Below are 19,461 nucleotides of genomic sequence, written 5' to 3'. Positions count from 1 at the left end.
ATTTATAAATTCATTGTTCTGTTCTTATAAGGAAACATTATTTATATACAAGAAATTATCGTAAATGAAAAAATTTGTTAAAACATTTACAATATATAACAAAATTTTATATTTTACCAATGATATACCGTTAATAGTCAAATGATAGATTTTTTGATAGACATTGAATAACTATAAATGTCTAATAAAATCTAAAATGTTTACAATATATATGTGTTAGTAAATACATTCGTTCAATTTATTATATTTAAAAATGATCGTTTATATATTGTATTAAATTCGAACTAACTAAACTCAATTGAGTATCCATACGACTGAAAAGTAGTACTATAAAGATAATAATATATCAACAATATTTTATTACATGTGAATGCTCAAAATTTCTATAAACCACAAATATAAAGTTTTGCAACTCAATTAGTATTTATAGGTTAGTAACTTTAAGACATATTATACAATTAGAGTTCTGTCTAATCATAGGAGGGTTAGAGGTCCAAGCATTAGCCAACTATGTTTAAGTCGTAGTTAAACCATGTATATTTAAACATGAAAATATAAAGCGTTGCAAGATACACGCTCTTTAATTAAACTTTGAATTAGAATTCGCTATTTAATTATCTTTAAAGCTTTGAAAATTTTCATCGCTCGCTTTTTTGAACTTTATGTATTCTAGGTGTTTTTAGTTTAAATAAGAATGAAAATAACGTGACACTGTAATGTATAAAAGTGGAAAACATGTGTAACATTAAATAGTGACAAACTATTTACACTTGTGTATTCATATTACGATGTTTTTTTTTGTTAAAAATAAAAAAAAATTTGACAAACTATTTACACTTCATATAACAAAACTACTAAACGATAAAATCTATTACACTTGTCTATAAAGTGTGAATATTTTGTCAAATGTTATATTTTTGACACATTCTCTTTACAATACCAGCAACCAAGAGTTACGTAAATGATCATCTTTTCTATTATAAGATAAAAAGTATTTTTTTTCTTTACAATTTTAAAGTTCGATATTTGCTTTCAACAAAATTCCTAAGTTCAACCTAGAATTGTAAATTTTCAAAATCTAATGGCATAATTAAAACCTAACCAAAAAGTTTTGGAATATTTTGTATAATTTAACATTCTTTCCTAGAAATTTATAGAATTGATTATTTCGAAGCTTGTAAATATGTAATTTATAAAGTTTAAAACAATTCAGTCTTGTTTTTTAAAACTTTTAGTACTTAATAGAGGTCCATAGAAATAAAATAATTTATACCCTCTTAAAATAAAAGGCGTGAATTACTTTATAAAACAAAATTGTAATTCGACAACTTTGAAAAATTAGAGTGGAAGGATTTAAACCACGCAAAGTCTATTGTTATTAGAACATCTATATACCAATATCAATAGAGCTCAACTTTGACACTATAGTTTACAAAATCATTAACTTGATGTTTTTATCCCCTAAAACAAAAGCATACTTGCATTAATCAAATATGGTGCCACGTAGATTAAAATTAAATAAATTAGGACAATCCTTCCTATGTTAAAAGTAACAACCAAACTGGCAGATTCCTAGAGAAAGAAAATGAGATGTCTTGAAGATAGATTTTTTTACAAATAATCCTAAATCTCACACCTCTTGTTTAATTATTTATGATGTTTTTTAAATTGTTAAAATCATTTTATTATTTTTAATTCATTTTAAAATGCATTTAGTTACATAGAATTCAAACAATGATATGAAAGTTTAAGTGTAAATTTTAATATTAAATTAATTTTGAGTAATAAAAAACTGTATTTCGAAATAGATTTTAAATATGACGGAAAGTGATCTTGAACAAATATGCACTATTCGTTTAAGAGTTAATTTAAAATCATACCCAACCCTGATACAAGGGAGTAACATGATTTTTTTTTTCTCTTTCTCTTTTTGAGATAGCTAATCACATGCGTTCAAAGTTGATCAATTCTACCATTGTAGTAATCAATATTTTATCTCTACTTTTTATACTAAACAAAAAACCAACAATAACTAAGTTACATCTATAACTAAAAGAAATATCTAAATATAATATTTTAATTTATTTTCAAGTGAGATGAACATAACATAATTAGTATTAAATTTATCATATAGAGTATAATATATATACATATTTAAAATGAGTGGGCATCTAATTTTGGTAAAAAAAAAAAAAAAAAAAAAAAAAGTGGCATAAACCAATGATGTGAGTGATATTTACGATAACCGTTGTTGGTACGAATGCAATTGTATATATTTCCGCAGCAAATACTTAACGCTTACCGATCCTTTTCCTCCCCATCCAATTCAACAGAATCAACGGCTCCAAATTCGAATTACGGAGGGACATTTTCGGAACACGAAAAAAGTGAATTCAATTGCCACGTACACTCCACGCCCTCAACCACCCTCTATATAACTCATCTCCCCGCCCCCTTCATCTTCAACTCGTGCCATTTCATCTCTCTCTCTCTCTAAAGAAGTTCTGTCTCAAAAACAAAACAGAGGTTGCAATTTGTAGTAATTTAACGATGAAGAAGTGGGATTACTACGAACACAAAAACCCATCTTTTTCCTCCACTCTTCTTGACGAAATCTACCGATCCATCGACGACGGAGAGAAAAAACCCACGGGAGAGACGAAGTTCTACAGAGAAATGCCGACGGTGAAGAAACAGATTAAAACCAGAGCTTTTGAAGACCAAGAAATGGCGAATCTCCGGCGAGCTTGCATGATAGAGAAATGGATGGAAAAGAAAGTCAGCGAAAAGGCCAACGTTTATAGTAAACAAGAACGCTACAGGAAAACGCCTCACGATTTCGACCACGATCGCGATACTCTGTTTTTCACCTCAACTTCCAGTTCTTCCGATTCCAGCTCCGGCGGTTTCTCTTCTTCCGACACTGAATCAGTGTTCGCAACCAGATCCTTAACCCCATCATCCTGTTTTGCCTCCTCAAGACTCAAGGTAATTCGCACTGGTGCCTGTGTCCGTCCGGCGGAAACAGAGAGAAAGAAGATTCAGTTTCAGGGAAAAAATGACCGCAAAGTGTTAGACGAATTTTCCAAGTCAAAATCAAGTGGTACGAAGAAAGTGAAGCAACCAATTTCACCAGGGGTTCGACTCGCCGGATTAATTAACTCCCTCTTCACCGCCGGAAACACCCGAAAGTCGAAGAACACGACAACAACAGAAACAAAAGTTAAAACAGGGGAAGAATCCACATGTTCATCAGCTTCCTCATTTGCAAGATCGTGTCTAAGCAAAAGCTCTGCTTCTTCAAAAGGAAATAACACAAAAAGATCAGTTCGTTTTTGCCCAGTTAGCGTAATCTTCGACGAAGATTGCAGACCCTACGGCCACAAATGTCTTTACGAAGAAGATGGATCGAATCTAATGCCGGTATCAATTCCCACCGCCTGGAAAATCGGCCGCTCACCGATTGGAAAATCAGCGGAAAAAGAATTAAAATCCCAACTCACAGAGAACAGCAGAAAAGTAGAAGCTGCAGCCAGAGAGCTTATAAAGAACTTAAACAGCAACACCCAAAACAACAACTACGACGACGATGACGACAATGCTAGCTGTTCAAGTTCGGATCTTTTCGAATTGGAACATCTGGAAATGATCGGCCAACGACGGTTCAGCGAAGAACTCCCAGTGTATGAAACAACTCACGTTGAGAAAAATCGTGCAATTTCAAAGGGGTTATTACTGTAATAGTGTTTAGTTAGATTCGGATTAATTTTGTGTGTTAATTATATCTTTAATTTTGTAACTCGAAAACCATTCAAGTTTGTTCAATGCCAATGTCACTACACATTTTTCTCAAAATCTTGATGAATGGATATTACGGACACCGATCACTGTCACTCATTTTGATATATATTTTGGTTCGTTTAGTTTCGTATTAAAATGTCCAAATAACTAAGGATGGTTTTTTTCTTTTCTTTTCTTTTTCTTTTTTTTGGGGGGGAAAGTGAAGATCGATCCATTAAAAATTGTAGAAATTGAAGGGGAAAGAAAAGGGAGAAATGGGGATGCGTTAAGAAGAGAGGGAGAAACATGAAAAGAAAGAAAGAAGGAAAGAAAGAAAAAGAAAGAAAGAAAGATTCGAGATCGTAATCAGAAGCAAAATGAGAGAGAGAGTTGAAAGAAAAAGGGAGAAAAAGAGAGATCTATTAAGCCATGGGAATAGAGAAAGTGATCATCAAGAGAATAATAAAGCTTTAATGTGCTTTTCTTTCCTTTTTTTCTTCCTCTGGAATTGGACTCCCTCAACTTGGACTCTCACTTACTTCAACATTGCGTTAGCATCTCCACCTCATTAAATACTTTACAATCCATTCCTATTGTGTTCTTCTCATCTGTTTGTGTTTTCTTTCTTTCTATTTTAAGTAGTTTAGAAGTTTGAACACTTTAGTTTTGAGACATTATTTTTTAGTTTGGCCTAAAGACTCAAAATGGTGTGTTGTAAACACTAGCTTAGAGTTGCCTTTGAAATTAGTATTTGTGATATTTTTCTTTAATAAATTTTTTTGCAGTTGGAGGTAAATGGCGTACTGTTATTAATAAAACCACGTAGACTCCTTGTGCCGATCCTCTTATTTTGAGTACGATTTTCTTGTTTTATATGCATGTATCTAAAATCTACGAACTTTAAACACACTTTTTAAAATAATATTGAAAAGAAAAGACAAGTTATGCCTAATTTAAGATAAGGCCTTGTATTTTCAAAATTGATTCTATGTTCTCGTTGGAATTTTGTTAAATTTCAACTATATATTTTCTAGGAGATCGTTGGATGACTTTTTTTTTCCTTGTTACCAAAAGATTAAACAACTTCATCATAGATTAAAAAGAAAATATATCAAAAAGAAATAATAAAATGCAAATTTGAGTAAATATACTTTCTTTTTTCAATTAAAGTGGAAATTAGAAAGGATACATTTCTTGAATTTTTTTTAATATAATTGGAAGTTTGAAATTAAAACCACATATATGATGGTCATTGACATACACGTAATTTTAACACATATTCATACTATACAATTTAACCAACAATACAAATATTTTTATACACATTGTGGCACCAAAAAGGTTATGTTAAGAACATAGCTAGGGAGCTTTCCATAAACAAATAAAACAAATGTTGTAGGTGCTACAGTTATATGTTAATAAATAGTGAGCAAGGGGACCATATGAGAAGAGATGATAATCATGCACGACATGTACGAAACTTTATGTTAAAAACAATTATTGAAAAATCAGGCTCAATTATAAAGGATATGTTTTAATGATTCATGCAAAATTGTTAAGCAAATTGAAAAATAATTCATGAAATTAAAATGAAAAATTGATTCGTGACCTATATTCAATATTTATTATTAGTACCCATAACCAAAAATTAAAATGACTAAAATAATCGATATGCCCAACAAACCAAGTGGATAAAAGAAAAAGAAAACATCTAAATTAAAAATAGCAAATTTAAAATATAATTATTTCACATCCGTTTAAACATTTCATCTTTTGTTTTTGTTTTAAAAAATTAAGCTTATTTTCTTTTTATGTCTCATGTGATTTGTATATTTCTTAAATACAATAGTTGAATTCTTAGTTGAAATTTCTAAAAACTTGAATTCTTAGTTGAATTTCAATTTCTAAAAACAACTTTTGGAAAACTATTTTTTTTTCTAGTTTTCGATTTTTTGCTTGATTTTTTAAATAATTGATAGAATGTATATAACAAGGAAAGAAAGTTGGGGTGAAAATAGTGTTTATAAACACAATTTTTTAAAAGAAATATATAAAATTTCCACTTACCTCTACATGTTAAAACTAAAGATGAAATTAACAAAGAAAATGAAGACATTGTCTCAATAATGAGTACGATAAGTAAAAAATAGGATTGAAGTTTTGAATTTCTAACTTTAGAGAAGCAAAATAAGTCGTTTAGTTGACAATAATTAACCTGACTTTCTCTTATAAGAAACCGAGCATTGTGATGGGAACTATAAAACAAAATACAATAGCAACTAAGAGACATTATTTATGTTCGACTTTTTTGGTTGGATTTTGTGGGATTTGAACAGTAATGACCGAAAAGAACAATGAATAAGGAAGATGTGTTTTTGGGGACCAAACCTATAATTGGCTTAAGAAGCAATACCATAATTTTTCTCTTGTATGGACCAATTTTTTTTAAGGGAATTATTTGATTGGAATGGGACGTTCATATTTTTATTTAGATTTCAATTATTGAGGTGTAAAATTAATTTGCATTCATACTTTGGTTTGCTTATTTATTGATTCTTTTTTATCCGTTCTAGAATTTATAATGTATACATAATTCGTTAGGAAGGTATGGGATAATAACCCGAACTTCGATTATACATATTTAAATCACATAGATAAAATTATAGAAATATTTTGTTTAAGTATTTAGTGAGAATAACAATAGAGTATTAAAAGATGTTAATTATTATTAAGCTAATTAAACTTTAGCTAGCGATGTTTGTGAGAGTTAGCTAATTGATCCATTTGATTTTTATGGTATTTTAGATTCAATTAATTTAATGGTAAATATTCTTATTATTTAGATGGTTATTCCTATAAGTTATGAACTCGGTAGAAGTGGTTTTTTTTTTTCTTTTTTCTTTTGGGCAAATGAAGGCAAACAAGCCCAAAAACTCTTGCACAACCATGAGTTCATCCTAAAGGAGAGTGAGGAGAGACAGGCTAGAAAAGATACTTTTCGGACCAAAGAGCAATCTTGAGAGGACGTCAATAAACCATGAGGGCACGAACAACTTTATTCTCCCTTAAGAGGATCAAAATATTACAAAAAACTTCAACGTTAACAACATTTTTAACATCCAAAATATTCTCAATTGTAACATTAATATCAGAAATGGATATCTACGTTCTTACTACTTTAGTAAGACGTATTACCACTCAACCTCACAGGGAGGTGGAGTTTGTTTAGATTCATGAGTTTTGAAGCATAATTCAAACTTTATAGTTGTTAGTATAACCTAAGTTAAAAAAAAAAATTGAACAAGCAATTGTTGAACTCACATGGTTTTTTCTTTTATTTATTTATTTGCTAGAAATAGGAATAAAATCATAAGCTTCTCTTCATATTATATAAATATAGGGTTTTTTTTTTTTTTTTAATTCCATTGATAAGTTGGTTAGTTTTTGGTGGCACACCTTTTTAGATTTAATTGAATATAATTTCATTTTAAAAACAAAGAATTAAACTCGTGAGAATTACTATTACGTAATAGACCCCATATTATTATATTTTATTATTATTATTTTTTAATCTTTTGCTTTTTCAAAAACACTTTTGAAATCAACTCAACGTTCAATGGCATATTTTTCAAAACCTTCCTAAAATTTCAAGAATGATTTTGAGACTCAATAGGAAATTACCACCAAAGACAAATGTTAGTCAATGGGTAAGGTTTTTCAAAAAAGAAGCAAAAGAACCACAAAAAGACATTTACAATAACATTAAATAAAATAAAAAGGAAAAAAGAGAAAGATATACTATTAGAAATGTTTTTTACTGTGGAAATTAAGCTAAAATTTCAAAAACATTTTTAAAAAAGTCATAAATCGAAAGAATTATTGTCTTCCAATACAGCAAAATGGGCCAAAATATCTACGACACATAACAAAATCACTACATATCAATAACAGACATTAAGAAAAATTTGATAAACAAAAATATTCGGTGTTTATTTTGAATAAATTGTTATATTTATAAATATTTTGAACAAGAATTAGGAATGAAAACAACTTTTTATAAAAAAATAAATGAAGGATTGTTGAATGTGGAATGGAGAGATGGAGAGAAATTTGAGAGAATATTTCACTTTGTAGGGAAAAGGGAAAGCTGAAAATTGAAGTAGTGAGTGAAATGAAACTAATAGAAAACTCCTTCATTGGGATCTTCAACTATTCTACCTTCTGTCTTTTGTTTTCTTCATTCTAGCTGACGTGGCACTACTCTTTCAAAAAGTCTAAATTACCCTTCACCAACCTCATTTATTTCATTTTTACCCTTCCTTTCATATTCTCACCCTCACCTTCTTCTATCTTTTCACTTGTTTCAAACTTTGCCTTTTTATATACCATAATTACCTTTTGTTAACTTCAAAGTTTTGGTTATCATCCCCTCAAAATTAGTTAAAGTTCATAAAACACAAACATATTGACTTAGTTTTTGTTGCATTGTCCATTAATATTTTAAATAACAACACTTACTTGCATGTATTAAGTGTCAAGCTTCTTTCTTTTGTCTTTTTGTTATTGAAAGGATACATGTAAACATGTACAACATGAAGTGTACCCAAGTATTATTCATATGAAAATAGTAATAATAGATTATCATGATATTCGCGAAGTTTTAGGTATTGCATGTCTAATACTTGTAAATTTTAAATATCGTAAAGGTTTTTTTTTTCTTTTTTGTATAATGAAATAGAAAGAAGCATTTTTAATGGGGTATTTATATTGTTAAATATACGATAAATATATCATTTCACTAAGAGGTAATTTCTTCATTATCTCTAAACTGTTGTTATAATCGATAATTATTATCAGTTATAACTTTCTATTTTCCACCATCACGAGTGTTTCTTCTTAGTTTTCTCAGATTCAAAGTTACCATTGTTGGTAACTATTGATGATAGCAATTAATAGATGCTATAAATTGTTATTAATTTATATCATTGATAGATGCTCAACGATAACATTTAATTTGAGAAATGTGTTATCAGTTGTTATCATTGAGAAATGTGCTATCAGCAATTTAACTGTTGGCAACCATCAATAATGACTTATATTAATTATAGTCTTTGAAGAGCAAACTTGACATCTTAAATTTTTTTACAAATTAACAAATAAATACTTTTTATTTTTACAAATATTTTATTTTGGATAATTTTATTTTATTTTCTAAATTGCGGTATTTGCTATCATTTTCCCATTTTTGTTCAGAAAAAGGGATAGTTGTAAATATAACAATTATATTCAAAATAATAAAGTATATAGCAACATTTTTAAAAAATTGCAAATATAGCAAAATCTGTTAAAATCAATCACTGATAAACCATGCAACAAATGTTGGTCTAATAAAACATAAGAGTCTATCAATGATAGAACTCTATCACCGATAGATTTTTCTATATTTGCAAATTTTTAAAAATATTTCTACATACTTAATAATTATTCTAAAAATTGCAAATATAGAAAAATCTATCAGTGATAGCTTTTTATTATTGATAGACTCTTATGATTTATCAATGATAGACCAACATTTACTACATGGTCTATCAATGATAGACTCTTATCATTGATAGATTTTAACAGATTTTACTATATTTTCAATTTTTTTAAAATATTACTATATACTTAATTATTTTGAATATAATCGTTACATTTGCAACTATCCCTTACAAAACAATTTTTTTTAGGTATATTGTATCCTTTAACGAATAAGGCTTTTATTGAAGCCCAGCTTTATCAATGGGCCAACAGAATTGGTGGAAGGCCCAAGTATTAAAATTTCAAGCTAGGAAAATTGGACGAAACAGAGATTTAGGTTTAACTTCCATTTTAATTTTTACAAACTATGGAATTAAATATGTTAATCATATCTTTAACCATAAAATATTTTTGTTTCTATTAAAGAAAAATTAGATTGTTTCATTTGAATAAAAATGTATCGAAAACGATCTATTAATATAGTACATTTTTTAATAAAATTAAAACAAACAAACACCCATAACATTTTTCCCGTAACATTTTTCTTTTGAGGGAAACTTTACATCTATGGACAATCAGTCCGCGTCTTGGTTTTTTGTGAGAAATTTTACAAGAACAAAAAATAGAAATAGGAAATTGGAAAGGAGAGAAGCCTTTTCGTCCATGCCTCGCCTCATATATATCTCTACTTAGAAATTACAAAATCATTCACATCCTTACAAAAAACAATTAAAATGTAAAAAATAAAATAAAATTAAAGAAATTGTCAAAATATTTATAGAAAAAATCAAAGTGTAGTTTATTTTATTTTTCTACTTTTAGAAAAACTCCTTAAAAATTAAAATTAATCACGTGAATGATTTTAATTAGAATAGCAAATAATATAACGCAAATATAATCTACCATATCACTTGTATAATTTAATGATAATTTTTTAAAATACATTAAATTGGATTATTTTAAAAAAATATTTATGAAAAATATAACAAAATGAACCAAATTACGAGATATATCACAATTTTACATTCCAGTGGTATTTTGTAGACGATGGATTAATGTAATTTGAGCGATGACAAGTGGAGAGGTGGAAAAATAGAATTATTTAAGAAATATTTTTAAAAAATGTCAATTGCGTGAGCAAAAAGAATTTTCGGGAATTCTTTAAATTGAAGCCAACCGTCGGATCTACCTACCGTCCACCAGCTCTATCAGTCACAAGGGCGATAATCCACTACTACAATTGTACCCATTCCATTGTGCATTCCGGAAGGTATTTACTATTTTCATTCGAATAAACGTGTATAATATTTTTTTTTCTAGAAAAAAGCTCTAAATCAAATATTAATCAATAAAAACATGTTTTTAGTCGAATTGTGACCTTTCAATGGAAAATACAAGCTTTTGTACAGTTATGTTTAAATTGATATTAAAATAGTATTACATTTTTAATAATATACAAGTAATAAACTAAAACTAAAAAAATATGTTTCGTTTTTTAACGTTAAATTTAATGATATATATATTGAAAGGAAGATTACATGTAAATTTTGGATTCAAATAGAGAAGGAAATAATTCTAATGTATGACAAAAACTTTTTTAGGAAAGGAAATTACACAAAGAAGATAACTCAGGTAACCAACACCATAACGAGCTACATAATTAGTAGCCCGATTACAAACATGGAGACAAAACCAACGAAGTGAAAAAAAAAAATGATAATTGTTACCTATTATATTATAATTGTCCATTATAAAAAGTTTTTTAGAAATAGAAAAAAACAGACAGACTAATTACGAAGAAAAAAACCACGACAAAATTGATAAAAGGGTAAATATTTGCCAACGGTGAATTATTGTTCAACTATATTGTTGTTAGATAATTTGTTGATATTAAATTTGAGGTGGAAAAAAAAAAATAAAGGTTTGGAAAGGAAAAATTAAATATAATGATGATTGCGAGCCAACTAACAAGGGGCACGTGGCTGGATGCTGGATCATACTCTTCTCTCTTGTGGGGTAGCTCTCCGGTTCTCTCAACTGAATACGCTCACCTTCCATATTTAAATCCCAATTCAATCTCCTCCAACTTCCAGCATTCAATTTCCCTCTCCCGTTGCATTTCTCCGCCGGATCACCGCCGGATTTCACTCGCCGGCTCTCACTGACCTTTCTGGTAGGTTTTCTAGTTGCATTTCTGTCTTCGATACTGCTTCCCGCCTCTGTTCTTCCACTTGTTTTGTTGCCTATTTACTTTCAAATGGATTCTGGCGCGTTTCTAGATCTGGATTCAAATTTATGTTTGGCTGTTAAACATCGTGCTTTCTCGATCTCATTTACTCACTGGTTTCAAGTTCATGCCGATCATTGACATTTGTTTGTGGATCTTTTCGAAGCGAATTGTTACGTGCTATTGCAATTGATTGAACTTTTTTTTTTCTTTTGGAATAAATCTTTTTGTGTGTATGAGTGTTTGATCTGCTATGGTTTGACCTTCTGTGTTTTTTTGTTCGGCATTGATCTTAGACGGATTTCTGTAATGCTAGCAATAATAGTTCAGAAACCGTGTTTCAACATCTTAAATGATGTTCTCAATACGAATTTTCTAATCTAGACATTGCGTCTGCGTAGAAGGATTAATCAATCTACTGAAAGAGCAAGTAGAAAAGATACTTTGTAAGAACCTCTTAGGTATTTACTTAAGAGTACTGTACAGTGTACAGATAAGAAAGAAAATCCATGAGGCTAATTATACGACTTAAGGATAGAAAGTATAGGAAGAACAAGTAATTTGGTTAACTAACCCTATTAGTTTGAGTTACGTGACAATCTTTGCAAGTTTTCCTTTCGATGATTCAAATTTGTTCGTTTTTCTTTCTGAGTTTCAACAGTGATCTAGTAGGCGTAGGCTGTTGTTGTTGGACTAATATGCTCCCGTTCTCCCTCCAGTCAGTTGAATGTTGCAACTCGAAGGATTCAGTTTTAAGAGATTGATTTATTTAATGTTCTTAGATAATAAGAATTCGATTTATTGAATGATATAGCAACATCGCCTTGGTTCACCTGTAATGCGCATAGTGTTTTTGTTGAACTTAGTAATAAAAGCGACGAATCCTTTAATTAATGAGTTAAGTTAATGATTTACTGTTCTTGACTAGATAATCGACTCTAGTAGTTGGGGGGCAAAATGTTAGGGGAAGTGCATTCATGGTCACCTGATCTCATTAATTACTAGCGTTGAATCTGTGTATAAACCCAACAACATTACTCTATTTAATCTTTTGTTGCACTTTTATTTAAATCTTTGCTGGGCTGTTTTTCCAGGGAAAATAAAGTTAACAGTGAAAAGATAAGAAGAATCACACTGCTATTGGCAGGTCCCTCTGAAGATCACCATGGCTACTGGACAAATATTTTCTCGCACGACACAAGCATTATTCTATAACTACAAACAACTTCCCATCCAACGGATGCTTGATTTTGACTTCCTTTGCGGTGTGTATTAGTTCTTGTAACTTTGCTTTTTGCCAGATTGTCGTATCAGGTGGCTGTGGTTTTTGTACTCTGAACTGAACTAATCTGTCTGACTCACTTTATAGGGAGGGAAACACCATCAGTTGCTGGAATTATCAATCCTGGTTCTGAGGGATTTCAGAAACTCTTTTTTGGTCAAGAGGAAATTGCCATTCCTGTGCATTCTACGTGCGTGATATATTTCCCATTCTTTTGTAATAATTATTTGTAACCTGTCTCCTTTATTGATGTATAATTCTAGTTATTAATATCTAAGTATCGGTCACTATGTTTCAATGGCTTCTAGTACGGGGAAACTGTTTATAATTTAATTGCTACTATACCACATTCCTTTTCAGCTATAGGCCTATAGCATCATATTGTCTTTGAAAACAATAACAGATAATAACTTCTAAGTTGTAGATTTAAATGTTTTTATGTTGAAGATTCATTAATAAGCGCTAGTTCTCCGTACAATTTGTATCTTTTTTATCTCGTTTTACGGAAGTTGTTATTTTTACATTCTTTTATCTCATTTGTAGAAGTGGTTTAAGTTTTATTGGTTTAGTAATCAGAACAAATGAATTAGCATCTGAATTTATTTATTATTTTTTTTTCTCAGGATTGAAGCAGCTTGTGCAGCACACCCTACTGCTGATGTTTTCATCAACTTTGCATCCTTTAGAAGGTTAATAATCGTTGTTTGCTGATATTGTGATGTAGTGGAGGTTTTTGTTCCCACTCATAATCAGTTTGTACTTCCGTGTAGTGCTGCCGCATCCTCAATGGCTGCTTTGAAACAGCCTACCATCAGAGTTATAGCTGTCATAGCTGAGGGTGTTCCGGAGTCGGACACTAAACAATTGATTGCATATGCACGGGCAAACAATAAGGTAAGAATGTTTTGATGCTTCGAGTGGTATTGATCTTTCCTAGCTTTGGTAATACAAAAGTAAACATTATTGATCTTATTATGTACATCATACAAAATGCCACATTTATAAACCAAATGCTGAGTGGCGCGAAGAAAACAGGGCCAAAAGTCGTGTAATCTTCATTGATATTGAATGATTTATCTTCGCCTAATCTGCAGGTTGTTATTGGCCCAGCTACTGTTGGAGGCATACAAGCCGGAGCATTTAAAATTGGTGACACTGCTGGAACGATTGACAATATTGTACAATGCAAGCTTTACAGACCGGGATCTGTTGGTTTTGTCTCTAAATCAGTAAGCAGCCTCTTATTCTTTTTCTTATTTCTTGTTGTCAGCTTACTTCTTTCAACCAAATTGTGCTCTTAACTTTCAAGTATGAAACTATGATATTGGTTGACCGTCCGATAAATGTTATGGCCGTTGTAGATCTTATTTCAATTTAGTCTGTGTGTTCGACACTGTTCGCGCTACTAGTTAGTATTTTCTCCTCATTGACCGTCTTTCTCAAGATTGTGTTACGTTTCTCTATTGAATTGTTGAACCTCATTGACTTCTTTAAAATAGTTAATCTACACATTAATGACACGAGATATTTTGTTATAATTCTGCAGGGTGGAATGTCTAATGAGATGTATAATACTATTGCACGTGTTACCGACGGAATTTATGAAGGTACAGTCCACGGCACCTCACTCGTCTTTTTCTTTGGGCTGTTTGAAATTACATTTGATCAATTCTTGTTCTGTACAGGTATTGCAATTGGAGGAGATGTGTTTCCAGGTTCGACTCTTTCTGATCACATTTTGCGGTTTAACAACATTCCACAGGTATTCTGATTGACATCTCTAAAGATACCATTCAATTTATCTAGTCATCTCCGTTTGGCCGTTCAAGTCTTGCACTGTGGAGACTCGTTGGCTGCTTCTGCAATTTGTAATTTGCATTCAATGTGTGTTTTTTTTCCTTTCGGCCTATTCTTAGGTTAAAATGATGGTTGTGCTTGGAGAACTTGGTGGTCGAGATGAGTATTCTTTAGTTGAAGCTTTGAAACAAGGAAAAGTTAACAAACCAGTGGTTGCCTGGGTTAGTGGCACTTGTGCCACATTGTTTAAATCTGAAGTTCAATTTGGTCATGCTGTAAGTTGATTTCAGAGTTACTCCGCTTAGAGTATTGTTACTGTTTGATGTGGTTGGCTGACACATTATTTGCTCCCTTACCTTTCGTATAGGGAGCAAAAAGTGGTGGTGAGTTGGAGTCTGCACAAGCAAAAAATCAAGCTTTAAAGGAAGCTGGAGCTGTTGTTCCCACATCATATGAGGCCCTTGAAGCTGCAATTAAGGAAACATTTGAAAAATTGGTAAAGTTGCATTGTATGACTTTCTCCTATGATATCAAGGAGAGCTATTTTCGACCACCCTTGTCCTTATATTTGTATGAGGGGGATAAATCGTAAATGTTCCTCGATTATACTAGTTGCACTATCAGATAATTTATTTTGCCATCTAATCCAACCCCTAGGTTGGAGACGGGAAAATTACTCCAGTGAAGGAAGTGAAGCCTCCTCAAATTCCTGAGGATCTTAACTCAGCAATTAAGAGTGGGAAAGTTCGTGCACCAACCCACATTATTTCCACCATTTCTGATGACAGAGGTGTGCTTTCAACATGATCGCTATATTTTAAATTGGGAGGGTTTAATTTGGTTTTCTAAAGATTTATTTACTAATTTTAAAAAGGTGAGGAGCCAAGATACGCTGGAATACCGATGTCTTCAATTGTTGAGCAAGGCTATGGCGTTGGCGATGTCATTTCACTCTTATGGTTCAAGCGCAGCCTTCCTCGTTACTGTACACACTTCATTGAGGTTAGTAGCTAATTTCTTGAAAATAAATATCACTTTATATTGTTTTCTCAGTTCACTTCTAGTGATTCCTCTAAACTAAAAAGACATGTTTGAAGGATTGAAACATATTTCTGATCATTTAATCAATTTAATATTTTGATTCCAAATTTAATGATCAAAAGCATATTTACAGAGTTTTATTATAAAAAGGAATAACCTAAAATATTACCTAATTATCCAATTAATCCTTGAACTTCTTACATCACGAACATAACTAAAATCATTTTAAAATTACTCAAAAACATGTCTAATTCTTAAATAATTTTAAAATCACTCCAAAACATGTTTAAAAGTATTTATGGATACTCAAGCTTGTTGAATTCAGTATTTTTTTTTTCTCGGCATTCCACTATCATGAACGTGTTGTGAAAACTCATGCCCTCAACAGATATGTATTATGCTCTGTGCTGATCACGGTCCTTGTGTATCTGGAGCGCATAACACCATAGTAACTGCAAGGGCTGGAAAAGACCTCGTGTCCAGTCTTGTCTCAGGTATTTTGTAACTGTCATTTCATTTCCCTTCTTATGTAATTTCTCTTTCTCTTTTTTCCACGTCATGGCTTTTTACTCCCGAAGTCCGGTTTTTTCCTGATGTAACTATCTGAAAATAGGTTTACTTACTATCGGACCTCGATTCGGTGGTGCCATTGATGACGCTGCTCGGTACTTTAAGGATGCTTATGACAGAGTAAGAATTTAGAACTTTTGAAACTTGGTGCCTACGAGTCTGTACTCTTTGTATGATCCTATGGTTTTTCCTGCCTTCTTGTAGGGTCTTACGCCTTATGAGTTTGTCGAAAGCATGAAAAAGAAAGGAATTCGAGTGCCTGGAATTGGTCACAGGTACACACCCCATAGTTTATTTATTTAAAGAAAAAAACGTAATGATTATAAAAAAGGACCTTAAAAGAAGAGGGTTTAGTTTGTTAACGTTGAAATTGGAATTGTGTGTAAAAAAGGATAAAGAGAGGAGACAATAGAGACAAGAGAGTGGAGCTGCTACAGCGATTTGCAAGAACACATTTCCCAACAGTGAAGTACATGGAATATGCCGTGGAGGTTGAAACTTACACACTCTCAAAGGCAAACAACTTGGTTCTTAATGTGGATGGTGCAATTGGTTCTCTTTTCTTGGATCTTCTTGCTGGCAGTGGAATGTTCAGCAAACAAGAGATTGACGAGATCGTCCAAATTGGTTATTTGAACGGCCTCTTTGTCCTTGCTCGCTCCATTGGTCTCATCGGGTAAGTAAATACCAATTCTTCTTCTAATTCCTTTTTCTATCTTTATTTTTCCTTCTATTTGTTTTTGTTTTAAACTTACAACAACTGCGGTTGAGTTTCGACGAACACACGTCAAACCAAAAAACACACAACTAACTCCCCCAACAAACGTCCATTTCAAAATCCTGACTATGTTTCGTTTACCCTCCTCCCTAATCCAAAATCAAAATCACAAGTTCAACTATGATTAATAGCAGCATTTTAGGCTAAATTAGTCTAGTCTTGTATGTTCTCAATCGTGTCCTCTAGGGTAACCAAATTTGAAGGCATCTAATGAAGCTACAAAGAAAAATTTATTGTAAATATTGGTGAAAATATTTACAAAATATAATAAAATTTTAAATTTTATCGATACACTAACACTATTAGTATCTCAATGCATTTTATCTATTTTTTTTCCTCTCAATTTTTGTCGATTTTTAACCAAATTGTTTTTAAAACTATTTTCCAGTTTTAAATTAGGAGTTTATGACTCCTAATCTTGTGTTCAGTTATAGAAAATGTATTGAAACTTGGGATTTCCATCAATACTCATTTCATTTTCTTTATTTCTATTTTTGAAGTTTTGGCCTATAAACTCTACTCCTCTACAAGTTTTTTTCATTTTGTTGATACTATTTAAAAATGTTTAAAATCTAAACCAAAATTTCAAAAGAGTGTAACTTTAAAATTTGATGAGCACTTCGAGTGAGGACTTCTAGTGCGGATGCAAGAATGGTGAACAATGTACCTTGAATTCCATAGAGATATAAATAATTGATCTCTTATTCTCATGTTTGAGGATTTATCAAGCACAAACAAAAACCAAAGTTAGATGGATTGAGATTACAATTCAAGCTTGTTTTCTAATTTAAAGAATTTCTTTCTAAATGATAAATGATAGTTTTAACTTACATTTAATTTTTCTAGAAGCACCTAATTTGCCTCTTTGTTTTCCTAAAAATACAATAGGAAAAGCATTCGGTTGAAAGTGATAGTTTTAGAAGTGATATGTTTTAGACTTTGTTTAATAACCATTTTATTTTATATACATATATATATATATATGAAAATTTTGCAATGTTCATTCAATACTTTGTTTCCATCTTAAATAAGAGCTGTATTTAACTAAATTGTAAAAACAAAATCTATTTTTTAGTTTTAAAAAATTGACTTAACTTTTTACTTAAAAAAGTAGCTAGCAAAGCAAGATATTTAGTAGTGTAAAAGATATTTATAGGGCTAATTTTTTTTAAAAAAAGAAAACTTTCATAAATATAACAAACTACTAAAATATTTATTGTCCGTGTAACAAAATTAATAAAGTTAATCATTTTTAAATATTTTAGGTTTGTCTTTCTATCTTTTTCTCCTCTGTGTTTTTTTTATCGTCCTCTTCCTTTACTTTTTTTTTAGTTGCGATTTCTTCCTTTTTTTTTAAGTCATTTAGATTTAGGTAACTGAATCTGATTTCTTTTTTTTTTTATATTGTATTTCTTGTTTTTTTTTCTTTTTCTTTTTCGCTGCGTGCATGTCTTCTTTTTTTTTTTTCGTTCATCGAGTGCATCGTCTTTTTTCTTTTCTTTTTTTACATTGTTTAGGTAACCAAATGTAAAACATGGTGTTTAAAGAATCTGAAAAAAATCGTTTAACCATTTAAATCCAAAGTTAAAAGATTGTGTGTAAAGAATTTTGGAAAAAATCATTCAGTCAAATTTAAACAATAGTGTCCCAAATTTTGAAAAAGAAAATCGGATTTGAGATAACAAAACCTAAACGATTGTGTAACCAATTGTGTAACTCAATTAATTAAAGGATTGTGTATCTAAATTAAACGTTAAAATTGAAATAATAAATTTAAACGATCGTGTACCAAATAATAGTCGTTACCAAATATATTACACACGAGACATTTTTTGTATTTTATACCGTGTATCTCTGGATTTTTTTGTTTTTAAAATTGTTATACACAGTGTAAATATTTTTTTATATTTTTAAAAAGATAAAAAAAAAAGTTTACTTGAGAAAGTGTTTAAAATTTATTATTACCTATTTCTTTTTTAACGGGTGAATATACCTTTTAAGTTATTCTCTAAAAATGATCTCGCCTGATTACCTTCTTCTTGGGAAATGGAACTTGAATTGGCAGACATACATTTGATCAGAAGAGATTGAAACAGCCTCTATACCGCCATCCTTGGGAAGATGTCCTCTACACCAAATGATAAGGACTTTTATACACATAAGACCCGGCCAAACCTCAATTTCCAAATTTTTGTAAAATTATTATCACTACGGATACTGTTGTTTGTTTGTTTCTTTTCTTCTTCTTTTTTTTTCCCTCTCCATTTTTCCTTCATTACCCTTTTCTAGATCAACGTATGTGTCATGTCTTGCTCTTTAGTTTTCTAACTGTAATTCATAAGAAAAGGATTGTAGTGTTTTTATTCATAAAATAAATCGTCTCCGTACATTTATTCGTTTTAGTGTATTTTCTAGCTCTCAAGTGGTGGTGGCTGCAAGTGATGGAATACTAAAAGTTGAATATCT

General features: G+C 30.7%; 2 protein-coding genes across 3 annotated transcripts; both read left to right on the top strand.

The window, feature by feature from the left end:
* The first annotated feature begins 2,472 nt into the window (after positions 1-2,472).
* On the top strand, positions 2,473-3,855 carry LOC103488517 (protein BIG GRAIN 1-like A). The gene has a single exon (XM_008447306.3). It carries the CDS (start codon positions 2,551-2,553, stop codon positions 3,739-3,741), a length of 1,191 nt encoding a protein of 396 aa, XP_008445528.2. The 5' UTR covers positions 2,473-2,550; the 3' UTR covers positions 3,742-3,855.
* Positions 3,856-11,288: 7,433 nt separating this feature from the next.
* Positions 11,289-19,397, top strand: LOC103488518 (ATP-citrate synthase beta chain protein 2-like). Of its 2 annotated transcripts, none has more exons than XM_008447307.3 (17): positions 11,289-11,473; positions 12,622-12,792; positions 12,897-12,999; positions 13,433-13,498; positions 13,580-13,703; positions 13,904-14,038; positions 14,356-14,416; positions 14,495-14,571; positions 14,726-14,881; positions 14,974-15,102; positions 15,264-15,396; positions 15,481-15,608; positions 16,036-16,141; positions 16,261-16,337; positions 16,422-16,492; positions 16,609-16,893; positions 19,061-19,397. In XM_008447307.3, the coding sequence occupies exons 2-17, from the start codon at positions 12,693-12,695 to the stop codon at positions 19,134-19,136; spliced, it is 1,827 nt and encodes a 608-aa protein (XP_008445529.2). In that variant the 5' UTR covers positions 11,289-11,473; positions 12,622-12,692; the 3' UTR covers positions 19,137-19,397. The 2 variants fall into 2 exon arrangements, with proteins under 2 accessions (XP_008445529.2, XP_050938045.1); XM_051082088.1 differs by lacking the exon at positions 11,289-11,473 and adding an exon at positions 12,203-12,424.
* The last annotated feature ends 64 nt before the right edge of the window (positions 19,398-19,461 follow it).

Source organism: Cucumis melo, chromosome 3, assembly GCF_025177605.1.
Source record: "Cucumis melo cultivar AY chromosome 3, USDA_Cmelo_AY_1.0, whole genome shotgun sequence".
NCBI lineage: Eukaryota > Viridiplantae > Streptophyta > Magnoliopsida > Cucurbitales > Cucurbitaceae > Cucumis > Cucumis melo.
Note: the sequence above shows the minus strand (reverse complement) of the source record. Positions and strands in the feature narration are given on the sequence as shown.

What these genes read in the sequence shown, in the direction of transcription:
- LOC103488517 (XM_008447306.3), top strand. Translation starts at nt 2,551, where the DNA reads ATGAAGAAGTGGGATTACTACGAACACAAAAACCCATCTTTTTCCTCC.
- LOC103488518 (XM_008447307.3), top strand. Translation starts at nt 12,693, where the DNA reads ATGGCTACTGGACAAATATTTTCTCGCACGACACAAGCATTATTCTAT. An exon ending in ACTGTACACACTTCATTGAG is followed by an intron (nt 15,609 to 16,035) that starts GTTAGTAGCTAA and finishes TGCCCTCAACAG; the next exon opens with ATATGTATTATGCTCTGTGC. An exon ending in CGTGTCCAGTCTTGTCTCAG is followed by an intron (nt 16,142 to 16,260) that starts GTATTTTGTAAC and finishes ATCTGAAAATAG; the next exon opens with GTTTACTTACTATCGGACCT.